The sequence below is a fragment of the Crassostrea angulata genome, chromosome 10 (assembly GCF_025612915.1).
Source record: "Crassostrea angulata isolate pt1a10 chromosome 10, ASM2561291v2, whole genome shotgun sequence".
Lineage (NCBI taxonomy): Eukaryota > Metazoa > Mollusca > Bivalvia > Ostreida > Ostreidae > Magallana > Magallana angulata.
Genome location: NC_069120.1, coordinates 13,121,470 through 13,143,290, shown reverse-complemented (window position 1 = coordinate 13,143,290; position 21,821 = coordinate 13,121,470). Strand labels below are relative to the sequence as shown.

Below are 21,821 nucleotides of genomic sequence, written 5' to 3'. Positions count from 1 at the left end.
CAGGCTTGGTTGGTTTTTTCCCCGTGTCACAAAAAAATTGCGAAAATGGAGCATATATATGAATTTTTTTATTTGCATGTCATTTTTTGCTATTTGAAATTTTTTTTAAATAACAATACTTGAAATAGTTTCTATCTGTTGTATTTATTTTTGCGATGTGAAACTGATTGTAAATAAAGCAAAAATTATATAATCACGAAAATAATTGGATATACTGTAGTTTACTTGAAAATTTATAACCATTAATCCTGCCACTGTAATATCACTACATTATGCTTAGGATTATGTTTAATGTGCATCAAATAATATACTTGCTTATATTGACCAAAAGAAGAGCTTGCTATCTCTCAAAGAAAGCATAAATATTAAAAAAATATAGACAAAAAGAGTAAAAATCATTGTATGTCATTTTTAATAATAGTCACATTAGCAATGAATAATAAAATATCAAAAAAATATTGCACTTATGAACTCCTACCCATCACAAATCATATGCCAGTCATACATCTCTCAAATCAATCACAACGTCGTGCAAATGAGTATTAATACCGAAATGTTATCACATTATGCTGACAAGTATTTTGCAGGCACCAAGAAAAAAAAATGTATAAATGGAGTGATTAAACCACCTTTACCCCATAAAAGAAGGATAGAGTTGATGATATTTTCTATCTACATTTGGAAATGAGTGCAATGTATATCAACAGAAGGGATGGTTGAGTGTCGGACACTAAACTTCTGTTCCAGCATGTCGCTTCCTCCTGCCCTGAGTATTGGTATCTGAGGTCATCAGCTGAACACTGGCTGTCCTTTCACTTTCACTTTGTGACACTGTGCTGTCTTTGATCTCTTTGACATTAACATTAATTCGGGAGAGTGAGAGAGAAGTTCGTGACATTTGTCTTTGGCATGCGGGATTTTGAGCTGCACTTTCCAAGGCACACTGATTGTTTGTTTGACTAGAATTATCTGGTCTTTTCCTCTTCTTTCTTCGATACACAAGAAATATCACAATACATATTATAATAACAATAATAAATAGCACAGTTAACACCGGGGCCATGATGGGAACTGTGTGTGATGAGCTGTCTAGTGTTAGGGTGTCCTCTGATTGGTCGGTTTTTGAGGACACCAAAGGTAGAGGACTAATGTTGGTTCCATTCTTCTTTCCACTTTTCTCAATGGATTCTAGAATATCTTCCACTGAACTAGTGTCTCTTTCCTTTCTGCTTAACAGACTTGTTGATCGTCTCGTACGATGAAAACTGCCATCGCTCTTCGATGTGGTGATAAGGTAAATCACCTGAAGGTACCACTGATTACCTGATGATACCTGATTAAAATAAAAATCCACAAATGGTTAATCAGAAAAATACCCGAAAGCCTACCAAACATATTTACTTATTATCACTGATATAATGACATTATGAAAAAACATATCCTTGATTAAACAAAATTCTGCTTATGTTAAAATGTATCTTAAAAGAAAAATCTAAAAGACTCTCACACATGATTTCTCATTATCACAAAATTCATGTAATGATATTTGATAAAATAATTTCAATATGGTACCTTGTACAATGGATCCACACTGAAGGAAAATCCATCCACCCCGGAGAAGGTCTCCAAAGAGGGATGTCTGTCACTGGCAAACTCGGCATGGAATGGAATCCCCTGGAACTCTCTCTGGGTAACATCTGTATTTCCTCTATCCTATTAAGAAAGAAACACCTCTTAACGTTCATTAAAACTGTTCCTTCCATTTTTTCTTTAGTCACTTTTATCTTGCATTGAAATAAAATGATCTTGACATTCAATGGGCAAAGTATATTAAGTTATTCTGACCATTCTCGATAACTATAAATTTTTGGGCGTAATCAATGATACATACTAGGATAAGGAAGCGAAACTGGAGTTCAGGACTTGGTTGGACACATCCAAACTGCTTTCCTTCCCCAAATATATCTCCCTCAGGGTCATAGTTTGGAATATAACCATTCTTTCCTGGAAAAGAGTGGGTTTTTTTCTACAGTAAAAACATCATCTATTTTCTTTCAATAAAATACGGTAACAAGATTTCAATTTAATGAATATACCTGCGCAGAGGTAGACTTTCTGGATGGACAGCTTGTACGCAGACTGGAGATCTTGTTCTGGATTCCATGAAACACGTCCATATACTGTCTGACCTAAACAGGATGAAAGAGAGGCTGAATAAATGGCTTCATCTTTAAAACTTATTTCCTTAGTGTGTGGGGAAATTTGAATCAAATTAAGACAGTTAGTGAGATAATACTAAAAAAAAATCATTTGCCCTTATCATTTACACCTAATTTTACACTTACATCCAGTTTACTGAATTTCAATTTCAATAATGAACCATTCATACTGCTGCTTGTTCATATTTTTATATTGCAATAAGATAAGCTTGCTATTCAAATACCTTGTTCAAATACTCCATCATATATCATTTCCTCCTTCAGCTGCTCATCATGAATGTCCACGAGGAAGAACTTTTCATTGCTGGTCAGTTGGAACGAAGTGTCTAGAGAGTACACCAAAGGAACAGGATGGTTGGACTGCTGGAAGGCTATAGGGACCTCAAATCTAAACACACAAAAATAAATACAGATTTAGTCAAATTAAATCCGATGTCTTTGTGTGTTGAACACTATTGTCTATAAGGAATAGCCTGTCTCTCATTTTTGAGTATCATCTGATAATAAATTGGAAGATAAAAGTTGCATAGTGTAAACAGAATGGATAAATCTAAAACATTATACTCAATTATATCTGGTATATGTTTGGCTTTTGATGCTAGGTTCGGTAGTCATTTATTTTAAAAATTTTGCACAGTATGTAAGCATTTGACATGAATGTCAAATCATTATATTAAAGTTATAACAAATGGTAAGTAGACATCTCCATACCTCTGAGGCGGGTTGGCAGTGCAGGGGATAGGGGACTGGTTAGAGGTGAATATCTGGGTGGAGTGAACAGTGCAGGGGATAAGCTCCAATATATAGGTACCTGTGTAGTCCTGTAATACACAGTGAAGTCAAATACAGAACATGTAGAAAATTAAAAGGGTGCCTCTAGTTTGCATATATTGGCAGTACTTCAGATTTTTTAAACAATGATATATCTAAGGAATTTAGCTAATCTTATTTAACAAAGTTTGGGGTTAATTCATGTGGACGAAAAAAATAAAATAAATATTCTCTCACAGCATCAACTTTTTTAATGCTTATCTTTATTAATATAAACATTTTCATGTTTAAAGTATCCAACACAAGTGCTCGGTAATGCATAAGTGTTTAATGAACAAACCTTGATGCTGAAGTCTGAGGTAGCTCTCCAAAATTGCCGGGGACTGTCAAAAGTTTGCTGTCCCCACACTAGGGTGAGATCTAAGCTGATTGTCATTCCTGTAGGGGGGATAATCCTACTGTGGGCATTTGGTAGAGTGTGGTGTTGTAATACATATAAACCTGATGGAGAAAAGAGTTAGTTAATATCATCCACCTCTTTATTATTCCTGAATTCTTTATAAACAATCAAATTAGGTGGTGGAAAATATACCTCTAAACCTGGCTTGAGTTTTGAAATCCACAATGAGTTTGCCGTCCCTGCCGACCAGAATTTTCAGAACCTGCAGATCTCCGGATATTGTCCCCTTTGTTTCCAGCCCCGAGTGCCACAGAATGGTGTCATAGTAGAAAGAGAACTCCATCTGGGTGTGATGTTGGAGGGAGCCCCACCCTATAGGGGCTGTAGCGTACACATAATACACATACAAAGGTACGACCACAGTCAGGTAGGTCTTTCCCGCATCTTTAACCTGGTATAGCAACATGTAAAGCAACATTGTATTATTATTAGTACAACTGGAAATTCCAATTTCAATATCTATTCAAAGTTTTATTTAAACACTTTACTCAATAGTCATAAATTATCAAATACATCTACGTTTTGGTTTGTTAACAACTTCATCACTGAATTTCATGTCTGTAACTATAAGGTTAAGTACCTGAAAATCTGCCATTATTTTTCCACCACACACATCCACTAAATCAGACATGTGATACCAGGCATCAAATCTCCACATACAGGATTTCATGCTGAGGTGGTGGTACAAATCTAAGGTCTTGTTCTCCCGCAAATGTGGATCATACTGATGAGGAAAATTGTAAGATGCTGGATCCAGTTCTCCACTGTCCAAAAATCCTGAGTTTACGATTCCTGAGCGTTCACTGGGAGTAATGAGGTTTGAGCACAGATGTTGCTGTCTATAAACAGGCTCAGACAACAGAAAGCGGAGATTGTGGATAGGATAGGTGGAAATCAGTGGAAGGTGGCCATCTTGATGTGGGACTTTGATGGAAATATGGACAGTGTTTGGATGCTTTTTATCACCAGGTCCAACATATCGTAAATTGGCAAGAAATGATTGTGCACTATAGCTATTGGGTGTTCCCTTAAAGACAGGAGAATTACAGATACCATTGTCATGGCTAATGCTGACTTCGTGACTCTTTGACGGAATCCCAGGATTTCCATTTGAGTGTAAAGGCTGAATGATACAACGAACACGAAACGATGGACGGAAGTAGATGCTGTCAAGAACTTTGGAGTCAACACTTGTAAAGGGAGTGTTGTCCGTTACCATGACGAAGGGAGGTCGAGCACCGTGGACATCAGTTGGCATGGCAACCTCCCAACGATATGATACAGCTGATTGGTCGATTCCTGATTGTTCACACAAAGAATGAGTGCTGCTATAAGACGGATATTGTATATCACAGGGCTGAAAATAAATAATCACCACATCATGTATGGGGTCAAAGGTATACAAGTGGGTGTTTTTGAAAAAAAAAACTCACATAACATATTGCTCAGAATAATGAATTATCAATTTAATGAAATACAACACATTGTGACCTAATAACACATGTATATGAATTTCTACAACCAAATCTATGTAAATTTGGATCAACTTACAGACACACAGACGAGGGGGTAGCCTGGGGACGGTTCCTCCCTGTAATCTGTATGTAGGTTATCTAGGTGTAGCAGAGATACCACCTGTGTACAAACAATGAGTCAAATTCACATATAAGATACAATAATCTCTTGCTGTGTATATATATATCTGTGAATATATGTGTTCCTCAGTTGAGCACCTCTTTTAAGCAAGCATGTATTAATTCTAACATTTCATAGCTTAATACTCTCTGTTATCAATCTTTGCAAAATTACCATTCGCATCAAAGCTAAGTTTGCAGTAGTTATTTCTCCTTTTTCCTCACAAAATTTTACATGCTGGGATGAAGTGATGAATAGTTTATCATTACAAAATCATCTCCCACATCCCAAAACAAATTACTATCTACTTATCTTGAGTTTATATCAAATATTTATTTCTCTTTACTTTACAAGTAATGATGAATTTTAAGGTAATAGAATGAGCTATCCCCAGCCAGATTATTTGAATTTAACAATAAACAGTTTCTCTTTGTCATGCAAATATTTGTTCCATTTCAAGCTCCAGAGAACAGTGTCTTTCTGGTTTTCTATCATTTTTTGTTGTGCAATTTTAAGTGTCTTCTTTTCAAAACCACTTGATACTACTCACCATTTAACCATCAAAACCCAAAACTGTGTGAAATTTTAAAACATAATGAAATTCATTACAAGATAATTAAAAAAAAAAGGAAAATATACCTATACCTACTGAACATACCCTATCTAATGTGTGTTTGAAATTTCATGATTCTGAATTTTTGTATTTAATTGCAAGAATATACATGTATGTGCCAAACTTCTGTTATAATTTCATATAATTTACAAAAAATAAGAATTTAATATCTGCAAAGATGCTTCTTTTGATTTTAAATATATGTGGATATTAATTCCTCGCATTTGATTAGAATCTTAAATATTGTTTACAAAACCTACAATGGGTGGAGCAGGGAAGACCAGACTCCCAGAGACTTCATCGTCCAGGATAGTGACCGTAACAAGTGCCCTGTCCCCCAGGCTCGCCCCTGATGGGTCCTCAGGACCTAACAAGACCCTGAATGATTCATGCCACTCAATGTCATCATTGTGGAGGATCTCTACTGGAAACTCTACAAATCTCTGACCTACAGAACAAATATATGTACAACTTATGAGTTTTCTTGAGTTTTCAATAAGGTCATTTTTCTCTGGTAGAATGAAATTCATAAAAGATACTTGTATAATTATTAGCATTGAATTTCCCCTGTTTTTAATAGAGTATTTTTTCTAGGATAGGAATGAAATTTTCAGGAACGGAGCTTAATTACCTGTGATGATTTAGACTTACCTTGGGAGAAGGTCAGTATTTGACTCTTTGCGTTGTAGTCCCTGCCCGCTACAGCTGAGCCATCACGTGTACTACAGCGCACTGTGGAGGTGTGGTCCACATCCCCCTCCCTCAACACTCTCACACTCAAAATGGCAGGGTGTTCCCCAGAAGTTGGCTCATGCACTGTGTACTCTACTTGCTCAAATTGTACTTTAGGAGCTGAAATGATTATTTCAGATTAATCTTTAATTCATATATAACAGCCAACAGATTATCAAAAGTAAGAAATAAAGTGTACCTACCATCCTCTGGGTTAATAATGGTGATCTTCACCTTGACCTGAGCTCCGACGGCTGCCCTTGACTTCCCACTACTTTTGGGCTGAGTCAGCCACACATAGAAGAATTCCACTGGTTCATTCTCACTGTCATCCACAATCCCCACAGAACAGGTTTTAACCTTAAAAAAGAAAAAAGTAACAAAGAGTTCATAAAAAAATTCCTTAATTCTGAATGTTCCTTAATCTGCAATGTACATATAAGTAATGAAGCCATATGCTACCTTTTCTCCAGGTAGGAACACGACCCTGGAGGCCTCGGTGAGTGGTCTCTCAGTGTAGTCCATCATGACCACAGCTGTATTCTGGCGAGTGTAGCAGATGACGGAGGAGTTTTGAGTGCAGTCCCCGAGCCGTCTGATGGGCACCTCCACCACTCTCTCACTCTCCTTCACAACCATCTCGGTGTAAGTAAACTCCATGGTGGGAACTAGAACCAAACCAGAATATACTGTACATGTAGTTGACACAGCATTAATGAGGAATCATTAGAATTTGTTGAGGCAAAATTAATCTGGATTTCATTGATACATTTTATTCAGATATTATTCATTTTAAAAATGACGTACTATCTAAATGGCCATCATATATTGTGACGGTAGCTGTGTGGGGATTTCCTAGGGAACTTCCGACTGGTGTAGAGAGCCACACAGTAAATGTTTCATTTCCCTCCAGCCGTGGTTCTACACTGTCGTCCAGTAGGGTCAAGTGACATTTCTGCATGTTGCAAGATGTATATAGTCAACAAATACATATAGATCCCAAACATAGAATCTGGTAGTAGAGACAATTGAATCTTATTACTTTACATGTATATCTAGAAAAATACAATGTATATGCTACTCTAAAAAGCAAAAAAATTTCAGTCAAAATCAGATAATTGAAAATGTACATAATTTAATAGCTCACTTAAAATAGTCTTCCCTTTAAATAACTAAACCAAATGTTCACAAATATGGAACAACATTAGGTGTGTACATGTGTTTGTTTGTAAGTGGACAAGAAGAAGCATGAAGGATGTCAAATATAACTGTGCCTAAAATAATTGTTAGCATCACACATACGGTACACCATTTTTATAATCGGTATAAGAAATGTTATGAGTTTCCCATGTTAACCCTGACAAACACATACCTGTGAAGCCTGGCCTGGACTGAAGGTGACCTGTGTAGAGCTGGGTATATAGTCCTCTCCTGGATTGGCAGAGGGTGGTTCTGACAGGCGGGTGGCGCACCACACCACTGACGTGTGGGAGAGGTCAGACCCCACCCTTATGATCTCCAGCTCTACATCACCAGCATCCTCATCGAAATGGTATTGAGGCAGGGCCCAGTGAATGCTCGACTCTGAATGGAAAGAAATAGAATACATCTCAATAAATGTCAACACTTTCCAATTGAAAGATGGTTAATCATTAGCCACACATTTTTTTTTTACATTACCGGTATTCAATTTTTCAAAATTTATTAAAAAAAAAAGTAATGATTTACCATCATTAGGGCCATCAATGATGACTGTTGCTGAAGACAGAGTCCCAATCTTTGCATTGTATGAGGAATCTGAGAGCCTCAACTCAAACTCCTCAGGACTCTCGAAAAGGCTGTCATCTATCACCTGATAAATATTACACAGACTACTGTACAAGTTCATTCATGGATAAATCAATAAATAAGAGGCAACAGCTCCAGGGTATGATCTTATGGATACAAAAGAAAAGATTCCAAGAACAGCCAAGATGATTAATATTATAAAAAAATTCTCAGTACATCCCAAAATAGACTAAATTAAACAATGATAAGAAATATAAAATAAGATGGGTCTATAAAGGTTATAACTGCAATACTTTTTTACCTTGATGCTACATGTAGCACTGGTGACTCCAGCTGGAAAGACGACTCTGTTCCTGTTGGAGCGTTGACGTGTGATGTAATCCGAGCCAGATTCAAGTCTGTCCACACTGCTCCCACGGGCGGTCAGGGGGACGGTGTAACAGACGGCAGACACGCTGTCACTCACATCACCTAACACACAGACAGGTCACCATCAGTCAGAGACAACCCAAACCCCACAGGTCAGTCAACAGTACACATCGAGTAAATAAAGGAATTAAGAGAAGGTTTCAATGAAATTATGGAGGCTATTATCAAATTACCTGATCTTGAAATGGCAGCATGAAAATATCCATCATTTTCACTGACGTGATAGACAGACTGATTGAACTGGAGGAGGGGTTCTGAAAAACAAATGCTTTAATGATGAGCAATTTCTTAGCTTTTGAAGACCTTTTCAAGAAAACAATTGACCCACCATCTTCAGAGTCCAGTATTGATACAGTGGCTCTATTCTTCCTTCCTAGGAGAGTGTAGATAGGTTGGAAGATCTCTACAGAAAACGTTTCTGTTCCCTCATACAGGGAGTCATCGTTGATGATGATATTACACATCTTTGAATCCTGCCACTCTTCAAACTGGATCTGTGAATGTACATACACATCATGTGAAGTCAAAATAAGAATAAGAAATTTCAAAGTATCCTGAAAACTTTATTATAGAAAGCAATGATATTGATTTTACAAGTAGACACAGATATAGACCTTTTCTTTAAAAAAAATTCTATGTACCTGTCCTGTTTTCTCCACAAAGTCCTGAGTGCCTGGTCTGGAGGAGACAGACTGAGAGGTAGCAGTTAATGGGACTGTTCTACAGGATACCACACAGTACTAATAAAAACACAAAATATATATACAATACATACCTGTACAAAAATCAAATTCAGCTGAGATTGTTTCTTAAAAACCTTAACAAACTTTCTCTTTAAAAAAGACAGTTGATTTTAATTGCAAAGTTGTTTATTACCAGTTTTTTTGAATAGGTAAATATGTACCAGATACCTGTTTCAGATTGCCCTTGCGGTTGACAGGGACTTGGACAATCCCTGAAGTCTCCGTCACATTGATCAGGACCTGATTGAACTCTATGTAGGACCAGGAGATGTAGAAGGTGTTGTCTGTTACTCTGTTGGGCTTGCTGTCCATCAGGTCAAACACAAACTCATCCTTGGCTACTGAGATATCCCCAGTCAACACATAGCGAATCAGCTGATTGTTCACATCATCTAAAGATAAACATGAAATGTCATGAAAATTACAGTATTAAATATCTCTACACATAAAATCAGATTAAATATCCAAAGTACTAGAAGTATTTGTGGTTCTTGTATATTGATATCTATGCATCTGATAAATTCTATATAATTATATATATTGCAGAGTTACATCTCATTTAGAAAGAAATACAGTAAAACTCGTTTATTACGAACACAGATAATGCAAATTCTTGGATATAGCGAAGTTTATTTTGAGTCCCCGGTAAAATTCTTAACAAATCTTTGCAACATTTTACGGTTTTAACGAATTCGGATATATAACGAATTTACAGATATAGCGAACTGATTTGGAATCCCGTAGAGGTGAATAATATAGAAATTTTACATTTTTATAACAATTTTTTTTTTACAGTTTAAAACATTTGCACTACAATTTAACATAATAGTTTGAATGAATTTATTTTCATATAAATTTTTCAATTCACAATCCGATTATTAAAGGTAACACAAGTATGTATTTTTATTTTAAGCCTTAATTAGCAACAATAATAGTCTGGTGAAAGAAAACATGTATAAAATGAATTTGCTAAAGTTATTATTACAAATTCGTTATATGGATATAACGAATTATGGATATAACGAAGTAAAATTAATACATTGTGCCCTAGGACTTCGCTATAACCGAGTTTTACTGTAGAGAAGTGAGTTCAAGAAGTCACCTATGTACCTTGTGAGAACACAGATATAGGTTGCCCTGGTGATTCCGTTTTCTCTAGCTGCCCATAACGAGGCTGTCGCATCACATGGTACATGAGTCTGTCTGCTGGAGTGTCAACATCTGTTGCTAGTAGCTCCTTGTTGGTGATAAAGTTTGCAATCTACAAAAGGATATATAAAACAATGCCTTAAGATATAGGTCTACTGTCTTTCAAACATGGCTATAATTTACAACTTGTTTGAAATTGGTGCATACATGCATATGTGTACAAATCTTAGTAAGATTTTAGATCCAAACCACAGTTACACACCTGTCCATTAGAATGCTCTAAGAATTGGAGACCAAGATTTGTATGTAAAACTGGAGTGCCATCATCCATTGGAAGAACTTTTATATCAAAACTCTGCAAAAAGAAGGCAAAATGCAATACATCCTTGCATTTGAGTGTAATTTATAGTTTGTCAAATTTTGTTTTTGTTTAGTCAGACACAATGAATGAGTAAGTACCTGGGGATTCGGTGAGGGAACACTTATATCCCCTCTCCGACCATCTCTCTGCATGGAGAACATCTTAGTGGTACCATCAGTGACAGTGAAGGCGAAGCTGTCGGTCTGAGTCTCACTGCCGTCGTGTAGGTAGCTGACTCTGTTGTTATAGATGTCTGCCATGGAGAAGCTGGTAATGGTATGGTAGCCACTGTCTGTCCGGGTCTGTAGGGAGCCATGGACTGGGGGATTCACAATGGTGAACAGTAGATGTCTCTCCTGAAACATACAAACCCTACACATTTAAATAACTGTGCAGTATATTATGTACATGATTGTAGTTAACAGAGCATATGAAACAAAGCATAACAAATGATATTGATTTTACTCCAAAAATACTCAACTCTTGTTTAAAAAAGTCAAGTAATATTTGGCACCTTTACTGCTATAATTTTCCATACTTTATCCTGCTTGTAATCTAACAGCCTTCCTATTAATAATCTCTTACCTCAGTGTCCTTGTCCAGTGCCTTCAGTTCAAACTCTGTGATCAGTTTCCTCACTCCTTCCTGTACCGTCAGGCCATTGTTGATCACCAGGGGGATTTCATCATCCACAGGGGTAATGGTGATTGTGAACTTGTGGGTCACCTGAAACAAATCAAAAATTACATGTAAAGCGTGCTTATCCAGGGGGCCATTGACTAGTAAATCTCAGGAATTGAGTTATAGATAGACTACCTCATTTGTTCCGTCTGTGACAGTGTAGGTGAAGGCATCCATGTATTCCTCGGTAGGACTAGTGTGGTAGTACATCACACTGTTAGCTGCCAGGTCTGACTGGCTGAACTCAGACACTGGTACACCTATTGAAATAAAACTCTGTCATTCACAAGATACATGTATACCAAATATAGGAGAGAAAATTGGATTCATTTGTATAAAAGAGTTCAATTGTTCATCAGACTAAGGCATTGTACAAAGTTTATAAACACCAATAATTTCTATACCTGGGTTGCCTGTGAGTTCTAGATGACCTAGGTGAGGTGCTGATACCAGGAAGTACTGGAGGGATGCCGGCTCCGAGTCTACGTCAGTGTAGGACAGGAACTCGGAGGTGAGCCTGGCATTCGACCCCTCCCTTACTGTCAACTCTCTGCTGGCTACTACCTGAGGAGGGTGTCTGTCCTCTGAAAATAAAAACAACAATATAACTACAGAAACACTGTGAAGGTATTATTTTTTGCGTCTACAATATTTGGCACAAGAACACATTTGAATTACTTTACTGTATATTTATTAATTTATTTCACTTTACATTGTTACATATGACATTTAGTGATGTGTTTGATTTAGCAGAAGCTGATAAGCTAAATAGAATACACAGCTAAATATGACACAATCACAAATCGAGAGAAGAAGAGAAAGATGGTCATGCGAAATACTCCCTTACCTATAACAGTTATGAAGAAATCTTGATCAATAAGTTTATTGCCTTCACTGTCTTCCACGTCAAATTTGAACAGTACAACCCCAGTCATCTCCCCTGACTGATGGACGTACTGTATGTATCCGCTGTTGATGTCAGACTGTAGGAAGGTTCTAATTGGTCCCTTGGAGGAGATCCGCTCGGAGTGGCCTCCCTTGACGTACTGTAGGTGGCCTGCTGGAGAGTCCTGGGTGATGGTGTACAGTAACATGGAGTCCTCCGAGTCAATGTCCGTGGACTGGAGGTCCTTAGACTTGATGAATGTGGATGATCCTATGAATAAATCAATCAACATGGGGAATATTATTCAAAGTATTAAAATCATGAGACATGTTAAATAGATGCACCATAACCATCATTATGCCCCGTAGAAGAATTACCGTAATAATTTTCATCTCTTAATCAAATGGTTCAAGTTGGATGTGGGAGAGAACATATATAGGCATTGTGCCTGCTGTGCCGATTCAATGTATTCTTATGTACTCGAATAAATTACTTACTAGTATTAAATTAAATTGACCTTTAAAGAATTACCATGAACCTTTACAGGATGAACCTCTGCCATTCAGTCAACTGAATGTTAACTGTGAGGTCTGGAAAGGTGACTGCATGACAGAGCCATGCCATTCAGTCACATTTTCATCATCGTACAGTCATTATCTTGCATAGTACAAAAGTTAGGAGGAAGATTACAGTTAAAGCCAGAAGGACAGATTGTACAGACAATAATTGATTTCAGCAGCAATGAGATTTCTTAAATCCTCACCTGAGTTGACTCTGAGACCCCTGTTGACTGACATCCTGGGGGTTTCATCATTGACAATCCCTATCACAATGGTCAGGGTCCCTTCAGCCTGGAAGTCTCCATCAGATACACTGAGGGAGATGTAGTCCCCCTTCACATTGCCTACACTGTGTCTGTACACAATCAGCTCATCCAAAACATTCTGGAAACAAATCAAAATGAACTCAAATCACTTCCTTACTTATTCAAACCAGAGACATAAAAAACACAGGTACTGTTTAAAAAAGATCCTTACCTGATAGGTGAATCTATGTCCTTTAATTAGTTCCTTGATTATCGGTGATGGGTGTCTGGAATTTGTTTTGAAACCCAGAACTCCTGTGCAGCAGAAAAAAAGTACAAGTAGTAATAACGCTAATCTGTGTTGTCATTAGACTTCCAGTATACTGATTTTAACCACAATCAACTAATAAGATTGATTCTGACCTTGTGAGGGAGCTGAGGTGACAGTCAGAATGAGATCTCTTGGGGGCGTGTCTAAATCCACAATGTACAGGGAGGCATTGGTCAAGGGTACAGAGTTATCCTCCCTGACAAACAGCTGCTCAGTTATCAGAGTGGGTTTCTCGTCGTTGACAAGCTACAAAATTACTTGACTGGTCAATTTCAGTTTTATTCATACGCGCCAGTAAATATGTAATTTTGAAATGTCATTTTGGATAAAATATGAATGAATACACAAGAAACATTATCTTTCATTTAAGAAACAAGAATCTTTAATTTTGGGATAGGTGCATACACTGATTGTAATATTGAGCCTGTAGTAGGGCGTGGTGTTGTTGCCATCGGTAACAGTAAACAGGAATCCATCAGCCACCGGCTCTTTGTTGCTGTGGTCACTCTGTTCATAGTAAATGTATCCCTCTACAATATCCTGCAGTGTGAAGGAAGAAACAATGGACGGCCCTTGTGCCAATTCAGAGGCAGCTTCTGAAAAAGACAAAACAAATCTAATACTGTAAATTCCTTAAATTAGGTAATTAATTCTGCTGTCTTGTATCAAATTGCAAGCACCAATCTGTCTGAAAAAATAAAAGCAAGAATTTAAAATCCAAGAGTGTTGTTTTTTGCAATTTTACACAGATATTAGTTTCTTGCATTTAATAAAGAATCTACAGTTATCATATCACATAATAATGACAATACTTATATTCATATTTATTCAGCAGATATTTAAAGTCCTAGTTATAATTCTACGTTGAACATTTTACAATAAAACTCCATACCGGTCCTTGTTGAGACTATGCGCCCAAAGCTGGGTCGTACTTTGATGTGTACGGTGAGATGAGCAACAGAACTGTCCATGTCTGTAGCTTTGATGTTATTCAGGGAGACAGACACAGTCCCACCTTCCTCCACCTGAAAGTATTACCACACAAAAGCTAGGTATATCATATTATTCAGTACCCAGTAGTAAAGTGAAAATCATTTTATGACTGCATTACTAGCAAATCAGGGGAAATCTGATGAAGATGAAAAAAAAAAACATACCTTGATATCTTCCCCAACAACAACAGAGGGAGGTTGGTTATCCACTGGCTCCACAACAATAGACAAAACCTGATTGGGTAACAAATTCTGTTTGCTGTCGGTTACATTTAAAACAAGAACTTCTGTGATTGGCTGAATTCCAATCTCCTTGTCTGCAGAATAGCTGAAAAAGAAAAAAAATGATTATTATTTATCTTAAAATCAATGATATGTTCTTTTGCTTGGCAAGTAGTTTATAATCTCTATTTGAATTATGCACATTTTTATAATATGGATCCTCGGACTTTTCCGAAAAGAATTTCTAAAAAACCTCTTATGAATCATGTTGTGTAATATTTAAAAAGAGAATTGATTTCATCAAACTATGTATTGGTATTCGAAATATTTCAAAAAGTGTATGGATCCAACCAATAATGAACCCTAGTTTCGTTCAACCAGAATGCTCGGCTGTCTCCGTTAATCTCCGACAAGTAAGAGATACCAGGTCACGTGATAGCTTGATGATGCGACCTCTAAATATAGACTGACTCTCTGCTTGTCGGAAATGTACAGAGACAGCCGATGGTTGAACAAGACTATATTGAACTCTGGCGTAGGAATACATACAACTGCAAAAAACTTCTAAATCGTTCGTCCTATTTAAAATCTGACTATTTCTTAGGTATTTATAAATAAGTTTCCTTTTAAAAAAATGCTTCAACGTACATTACATTGAATTTATCAATTATTTTCAAGAACTAATTCTTGTCAGCGGTGATGATTTGTGCTTAGGTCCAAACACTATTTCAGATGCGGTTTGCCAGAGTAACTGCAGAGGAGAATTGATTAAAATCAACTCCCAAAAAAGACATCTATCAAACTCTTGCTATTTGATTTTATTAGTCTGCAATATGATACTCAGGAAACATGTTTATGAAGTAAACCTATTTTTTGACTCAGTCTCTCTTGTGAGTAGAGATCAGGCTACCTGATGAGGCCATCATTGACATCCTGCTGGGTGAAGGAGGAGCCCTTCTGTAGCAGCCTGGCAGCCTTGTACTTGAAGGAGCCATGAGCGATGTAGGAGTTTAGGATGATCCTCAATCTCTCATCACTGTCCTCCTCATCCATAAACCCCAGCTCTGTCCTCCTCAGGACAACAGTGTCTCCTAAAATATACAACAATGTAAGTACATGTACTGCACATACATGTATAACATCCAAATTTTAAGATAATTGAGAAAATGATGTTCAAAGTACAGTGTATAACATTCATACATGATTTGCTGTCTAAAGCTTGATTAAATTTACTTTTTTTAAAGGTCATTCACCTGACCTTTAAATTATTTGTAGTATTAATACAATTACCTTCTTTGACCAGCACTCTACAGGTAGCAGTGGATAACAGAACTGGAGCCGAGTTATCTACACTGATGATTGACACCTGGATTTCAGTGGTCACCTGATGAACTCCGTCACTGACCGTAACCTCTAGCTGATCAGACCGGGCGGGGTGAGACTTATCCTGGGTGTACTGGAAGGAGTTGGTCTGGATCTCGTGGTAAGTAAACTCATCACCTGCAGCAAGTTCTAAGAATTAATACTGTGTTTTGATTAATAACTGTGGGGATTAATTTTCGTGGATCTAGAAAAATCGACCATCTAAGGATATGTTGATATCTAGGACACTGGTTTCCTCAATAAAATCTGTTGTCACATACATATCAATGTTTGATTTCATGGATCAACTCAACAACAAAATCTACATATTTTTTGAATGGATATTGATGAAACAACAGTATTTGAATTCATTACAGTGTATCATAGAATTGTTTGGATATATTTGAATATTGAAATTCAAAATAAAATAGTGAATGCATAATCAAGTTCCTCAATAAATCTTAACCTAAAGAGCCATACTAACCTTGACAACTTAACCCATAAAATCTTTTATCTTACCTTGTCTCATATAGACTTTACTGGAATTCAAGATTTTTTCCATTTGTCCATGGTTTGGCATTACAGTGAGAGTAAACTTTAGATCCTCCAAAGAAGTGTCAGGATCCATCACCCCAAGGACTGGGAGTCCCAGGGGAGCACTCCCTCCCCATGTAACCTGTACTGGGGCATTCCTGTACGCAAACTGGGGAGGCTCATTGTTGACAGGAATAACTCTGATGATAAAACGCTCCTCCTTCGTGTAATTTGTGTTTCCATCTGATACTAAAACACAAACAAAAAACTTTAGCAATTCACGAACAAAACTTTCTAATGTGTTTATAACATGAAATATAAAATACAAATGTAATTTTTTACCTGTAAATGTGAAAAAGAACTCCCTTTCTTGAGCCCCAAGTTCTTTTGGGGGTGGTCTGTACATGATTCTGTTATTGTTGATGTCTTCCTGGGAGAAGCTTGATATTGGAGTGAATGGATGTGATACGTATTCAATAGTCCCTTCCCCCGGGGCCAGAGGTTTGACGATGCTGTAGACAATATCTTTGTCCTCTGTGTCCCTGTCTTGAAATGCCAGGTTTGTACTACTGATGGGTGTCACATGATTTTCCAACACCTATAGATAAAAGTTTTTGTACCCTTAAGCAGGAAATACAGAAAATTAGGGTTAACAATCTTTACCCAGTTCAAGAAAGAGTTGAGAAAAATAAAGAGTTGGAAAAAACGTAGCTGCACATACTGATATTCCCAATTTACTTCCAGGTGCGACGGTGGGAACGGCTGTGGTAACTTCCTCCTCCATAACCTGGATATGGAACACTTGGTCTCTTAAGATATTGGGCTGGCTAGCTGTGTCAGAAACCTGGAATTAAGAAAAATGGAAGACATACATTTTTTCACTAGAATTTCAATAAATACTGTTTAATGGATTTTTTTCACCCTGGGATTTTTTCACCCTTCTACACTTGCAACTTGTTTTCCCTCATCTTGAATTTGCCATAACACAATTGGATTAAAAGAAAGATAATTTTAGACATCTGAATTTGCCCAGTTTTAAATTCGCCTGCGGACAAAAGAGGTAAAAATGAAACAGGGGTGAATATTTCCCAGTATACAGTATGCCTTGTAAATTTTGTAGGCAAAATATGATCAGTTAAGTTGAATTTTTAGAATATTAGAGAAAAGAAATACCCAACAAACTAAGTCTTTATCATTTTTACATATACAATAAAAAAATCTTTTGCATCCAGACCTCAAATGTAAAGAAGTCGTCATCAGCTGAGGCCCCCATGTGTTTATACCAGATCCTTCCTTCATCAATGTCCCTCTGTAAAAACCGGAACATTTTAGCGGACATTTTCCCACCTCCTACATCTTCCCAGCCTCTTCCTGGCCCATCTTCTGGCTGATGTACAATCATCGTCAACTGACCTTTAAAAAAAATTTGAAATTACCCAATGTTTCATGACATCGTGATAACACAAAGATAAAGGACAATTCATTTCCCCTACATTGACATCAATAGAATAAAAGCAAACCTTCTTTTGGGTTGTTGACTGGAGGTGACAGAGTAAAGATGATGTCATCAGAGGGAGCATTGGTGGTATCCATGACCTTTGCACTCAAAAGTTCAGAGGTCAACTGCAACATCTGACCTTTGATCACATGACCCATGTTATTCTGAAGAATCATTGGCAGTATATCCTCCTGTAAATCAATGTTTTTATCACCTTTAAATATAACATTTTTGAAATCTGTTACCCAATCAGACATACAAGCAATAAAAAAATACCTTTAATGATAGAAATAGATACTGTGTATGAATATGATGCATTACTTGTTTTCTGATTGTTATATCCAACAGAAAGTTTAAGGTGTGGTAGCCATCAAATATCTGGAACAATGCTTGATCAGATGTTGCCTTGGAATTTCCAATTTTGTATGCAAGTTTTTCATTGGTCCAGTCCTTTAGAGTGATCTCTGACACAGAAACATTGTGTACTTTGTTCACAATTTGTCCATGACTTGGTCCTACAACAACCATCAAGAAAATTGAAATTATAGATGATCAATACATTATTTTAATTACTGTTTTAAAATGGTGTTTGATGGAAACCCACAATGAGTATATACCCTGTAACAATGTGATGGTTACTGTATCCTCTAAGCTGTCTACACCAATGTCCACCTGCTGGGGTCCAATGGTGGTCTCATTATCCAGGAAAGCCAACAGAGACTCGTGCTTCCGTAGATATGGCGAGTGTTTGGGAATAACCACAATGTGGAGCGCCTTTTCTTTGCTGTAAAGTTGGCCATCACTGACTCTCAAAACAATATTACCTGTAATCAAAATAACAATTGATATGATTTAGCTACACAAAATACAATATATCCATACAATAACCTTTTCATGAATTTCATATGGTAAAAAAACTAATATGCAAAAATTTTGTCCGATATTGTTTGCTATTAGAAACTTTTTAATAAGTTGCTAAGTAAGTACAGTAAAACTCGGTTATAGCGAAGTCCAAGGGACCGATGGATTTACTTTGTTATATCCATAATTCGTTATATCCGTATAACGAATTCGTAATAATAGCTATAGCAAATTCTCAATATACTACATGTATTCTTTCACCAGACTATAATTTTTGGTAATTGGGGCTTAAAATAAAAATAAAAATGCATTACTTTGATACCTTTAATAATTGGATTGTGAATTAAAAAATTTATATGAAAATAAATTCATTGAAACTATTTTGTTAAATGGTAGTGCTAACATTTTAAATTGTATAGAAATTCATTATAAAAGTGTTAAATTCCGCTATTATTCACCTCTAGAGGACTCAAAATCAGTTCGCTATATTCGTAAATTCGTTAGGGTGATTTCACCATGCATCGGACACATACCTTGGATCGGACAACTTTGTTTATAAATATACAAATAAATGTGCATGCGCTCATGTGTTGTTTCGTATATTCCTGAATTAGAACAAATGAACTTTATCATTATTAAGAATTTGACAGTCACATTGTCAAAGAAATAGCAATATAGACATCGTAAAATGACATCAAATACGCCATTATTGAAAATATAGTTACGAAGATTTTACAATAAAGCATTATTTGAATGTTGTGCGTTTGATTGTGAATTAGTGAAAATGCACTCTCTGCCTAAAATAATTAGAAAGAAGTAAGTTTTGAAACAAAATTTGATTAAAATAAGTCCAAGAAATTTGAACAATTAATGTCAAGGTCATTATTGCACCATATGTTCATTTCACCATGGATCGGACACAAATTAACCATGCATCGGACAGTTTTCACTGCATGATTTCTTCTAATAATAAGAAGATTATGTGCCCATTCCTTATGATATATTTTAAATGTGAAGTAAAATAAAAATTTCAAAAATAATTGATACAAACATTTTCCTCAAACCACTTAAAAATCGAGTTTTACGGACACACCCTTTATAGTCCAAAGTTCCTGTAGGAGCTGGCACGATAAAGAACCTCTTATGATAAATATTCCTTTAAACAGAAGCACTAGTCTAAATTCCTATATGTAGATTTGAGGACTTACATTAAAAGAAATATGAATTGCAATTGAATAAATTAATATTTCCGAACCTTTGTATTTTTGCATTAAAACCAGAAAATGTTATTTTTAATCTCTACTGCACTGCTATAGCTGTCCGATGCTTGGTAAATATTGTCCGATCCATGGTGAAATAGTTCAACGCTTCATTAATTTGCTTTATTTTCTACATTTTTAACAATTTCACAATTTTTTCTCCAATAATTAAGCAAGGGGAAAACCTGCAACTTTTAAAACAAGTTTTATTTATATTTGGACGATATTTGATGCGTGAACAAAGGGAAAAATCCAAAGGTGTCTGATGCATGGTGAAATCACCCTATATCTGAATTCGTTATAGCCGTTTAATTTTGCAAAGATTTGTTAAGAATTTTACCGGGGACTCAAAAAAACTTCTCTTTATCCGAGAATTCGCTATATTCATGCTCGTACTAAGCAAGTTTTACTGTAGCTAAATATGCTATTTAATTTGCTGATCTTAAGAATTCACCTTTTCTGCCAGCCCCATTTTTATGAACGAAGTGAATTTTTCCAGATTCCAAATCTACTAGAGAAAATGTATCCCCTGACTTCAAAATCCCATCATTTCCTTGAATGGCCTTGACCAGTGTCCCAATGTCACTAGGCTGGGTCACTACCAACTGAAGGTCATCTTTTGACGTGTCTGAATCAGACAGGGAGACCATATTGCCAGGAATTCTAGTTCTCCCTCCCTGTTGCACCTGGATCTGTCCCAGAACTTGTAAAGTAGGCCTATGGTGATTGGCTGCAAGAAAGAACAATCTGAGCATACATCTTCAAACTGTGCATGAAATTGAAAGAGATTTGTAGCAATCTGATTAATCATGGATTTTACCTGTGCACTGTCTGGAGTGGGAATCCTGATAGAAGCCCTGCCCACAGTCGGAGACACAGGTACCCATTTTGAGGTAGGTGATGTCATCGCAATGAGCACAGTCTGCTGATGTGGAACAGCTCAGGCAGTTCACAGGGCAGTCTGCAAATAAACAAATACCCGGTAACTCTAATTTCAAGGGACCATTACTCTCTGAATAAATCCAATCATTAATTGCTGTCACATGGTAAAACCAGTTAATCTGTGGATGAATCCAACAAATGATGGTACATGCAATACCAGACAATACTGATTCCAACAAATGATGGCACATGCACCGAAATACCTGACAAACAACAGACAATAACTGTCCATTAAATAATGCAAGTACAAATTGCACTTTGCAAATCTGACAAATAAAACTGCATGTATTTACACATCCTATAGTTTACCTTGGCACACGCTGTAGAGTGGGTCAATGGTCTGGGTGGGGGAACACTGGAGGACACACACCCCCTCAGACAGAAGGAGGGAGGGGCCACACCTTGTACACTGGGCGGGGGAGGCACACTCCACACATCCACTGCTGCACTCTGCAGGAGACACCAGATATCGAGATTAACAAAGCATTATAAGAAAAGTTACAGCTACTCCCTATTTATTAGACATATTCTTCTTTCAAAAGTCTGCT

The 21,821-nt window shown here is 36.7% G+C and overlaps 1 protein-coding gene across 1 annotated transcript in view; it reads right to left on the bottom strand.

Moving 5' to 3' along the window:
- Nucleotides 1-395: 395 nt before the first annotated feature.
- LOC128165322 (extracellular matrix organizing protein FRAS1-like) overlaps nucleotides 396-21,821 on the bottom strand; it is a 46,757-nt gene continuing 25,331 nt past the window's right edge. The window contains exons 19-65 of the mRNA XM_052829735.1: nucleotides 21,583-21,723; nucleotides 21,152-21,292; nucleotides 20,786-21,061; nucleotides 18,829-19,035; nucleotides 18,533-18,726; nucleotides 18,234-18,402; nucleotides 17,948-18,126; nucleotides 17,435-17,557; nucleotides 17,056-17,311; nucleotides 16,699-16,962; nucleotides 16,108-16,317; nucleotides 15,728-15,908; nucleotides 14,761-14,923; nucleotides 14,496-14,628; nucleotides 14,009-14,199; nucleotides 13,696-13,849; nucleotides 13,505-13,587; nucleotides 13,231-13,411; nucleotides 12,429-12,737; nucleotides 11,986-12,165; nucleotides 11,717-11,841; nucleotides 11,486-11,626; nucleotides 10,999-11,256; nucleotides 10,802-10,894; nucleotides 10,501-10,651; nucleotides 9,559-9,782; nucleotides 9,289-9,387; nucleotides 8,976-9,141; nucleotides 8,821-8,901; nucleotides 8,520-8,689; nucleotides 8,159-8,282; nucleotides 7,803-8,014; nucleotides 7,238-7,385; nucleotides 6,893-7,098; nucleotides 6,634-6,790; nucleotides 6,350-6,550; nucleotides 5,959-6,146; nucleotides 5,002-5,085; nucleotides 4,031-4,807; nucleotides 3,583-3,841; nucleotides 3,331-3,491; nucleotides 2,931-3,040; nucleotides 2,444-2,607; nucleotides 2,097-2,189; nucleotides 1,892-2,004; nucleotides 1,573-1,713; nucleotides 396-1,333 (exon numbers count right to left, since the gene is read on the bottom strand). Coding sequence (XP_052685695.1) covers nucleotides 731-1,333; nucleotides 1,573-1,713; nucleotides 1,892-2,004; nucleotides 2,097-2,189; nucleotides 2,444-2,607; nucleotides 2,931-3,040; nucleotides 3,331-3,491; nucleotides 3,583-3,841; nucleotides 4,031-4,807; nucleotides 5,002-5,085; nucleotides 5,959-6,146; nucleotides 6,350-6,550; nucleotides 6,634-6,790; nucleotides 6,893-7,098; nucleotides 7,238-7,385; nucleotides 7,803-8,014; nucleotides 8,159-8,282; nucleotides 8,520-8,689; nucleotides 8,821-8,901; nucleotides 8,976-9,141; nucleotides 9,289-9,387; nucleotides 9,559-9,782; nucleotides 10,501-10,651; nucleotides 10,802-10,894; nucleotides 10,999-11,256; nucleotides 11,486-11,626; nucleotides 11,717-11,841; nucleotides 11,986-12,165; nucleotides 12,429-12,737; nucleotides 13,231-13,411; nucleotides 13,505-13,587; nucleotides 13,696-13,849; nucleotides 14,009-14,199; nucleotides 14,496-14,628; nucleotides 14,761-14,923; nucleotides 15,728-15,908; nucleotides 16,108-16,317; nucleotides 16,699-16,962; nucleotides 17,056-17,311; nucleotides 17,435-17,557; nucleotides 17,948-18,126; nucleotides 18,234-18,402; nucleotides 18,533-18,726; nucleotides 18,829-19,035; nucleotides 20,786-21,061; nucleotides 21,152-21,292; nucleotides 21,583-21,723 — 8,984 coding nt within the window. The 3' untranslated portion in view covers nucleotides 396-730. The remainder of the gene's footprint in view (nucleotides 1,334-1,572; nucleotides 1,714-1,891; nucleotides 2,005-2,096; nucleotides 2,190-2,443; nucleotides 2,608-2,930; nucleotides 3,041-3,330; nucleotides 3,492-3,582; nucleotides 3,842-4,030; nucleotides 4,808-5,001; nucleotides 5,086-5,958; nucleotides 6,147-6,349; nucleotides 6,551-6,633; nucleotides 6,791-6,892; nucleotides 7,099-7,237; nucleotides 7,386-7,802; nucleotides 8,015-8,158; nucleotides 8,283-8,519; nucleotides 8,690-8,820; nucleotides 8,902-8,975; nucleotides 9,142-9,288; nucleotides 9,388-9,558; nucleotides 9,783-10,500; nucleotides 10,652-10,801; nucleotides 10,895-10,998; nucleotides 11,257-11,485; nucleotides 11,627-11,716; nucleotides 11,842-11,985; nucleotides 12,166-12,428; nucleotides 12,738-13,230; nucleotides 13,412-13,504; nucleotides 13,588-13,695; nucleotides 13,850-14,008; nucleotides 14,200-14,495; nucleotides 14,629-14,760; nucleotides 14,924-15,727; nucleotides 15,909-16,107; nucleotides 16,318-16,698; nucleotides 16,963-17,055; nucleotides 17,312-17,434; nucleotides 17,558-17,947; nucleotides 18,127-18,233; nucleotides 18,403-18,532; nucleotides 18,727-18,828; nucleotides 19,036-20,785; nucleotides 21,062-21,151; nucleotides 21,293-21,582; nucleotides 21,724-21,821) is intronic.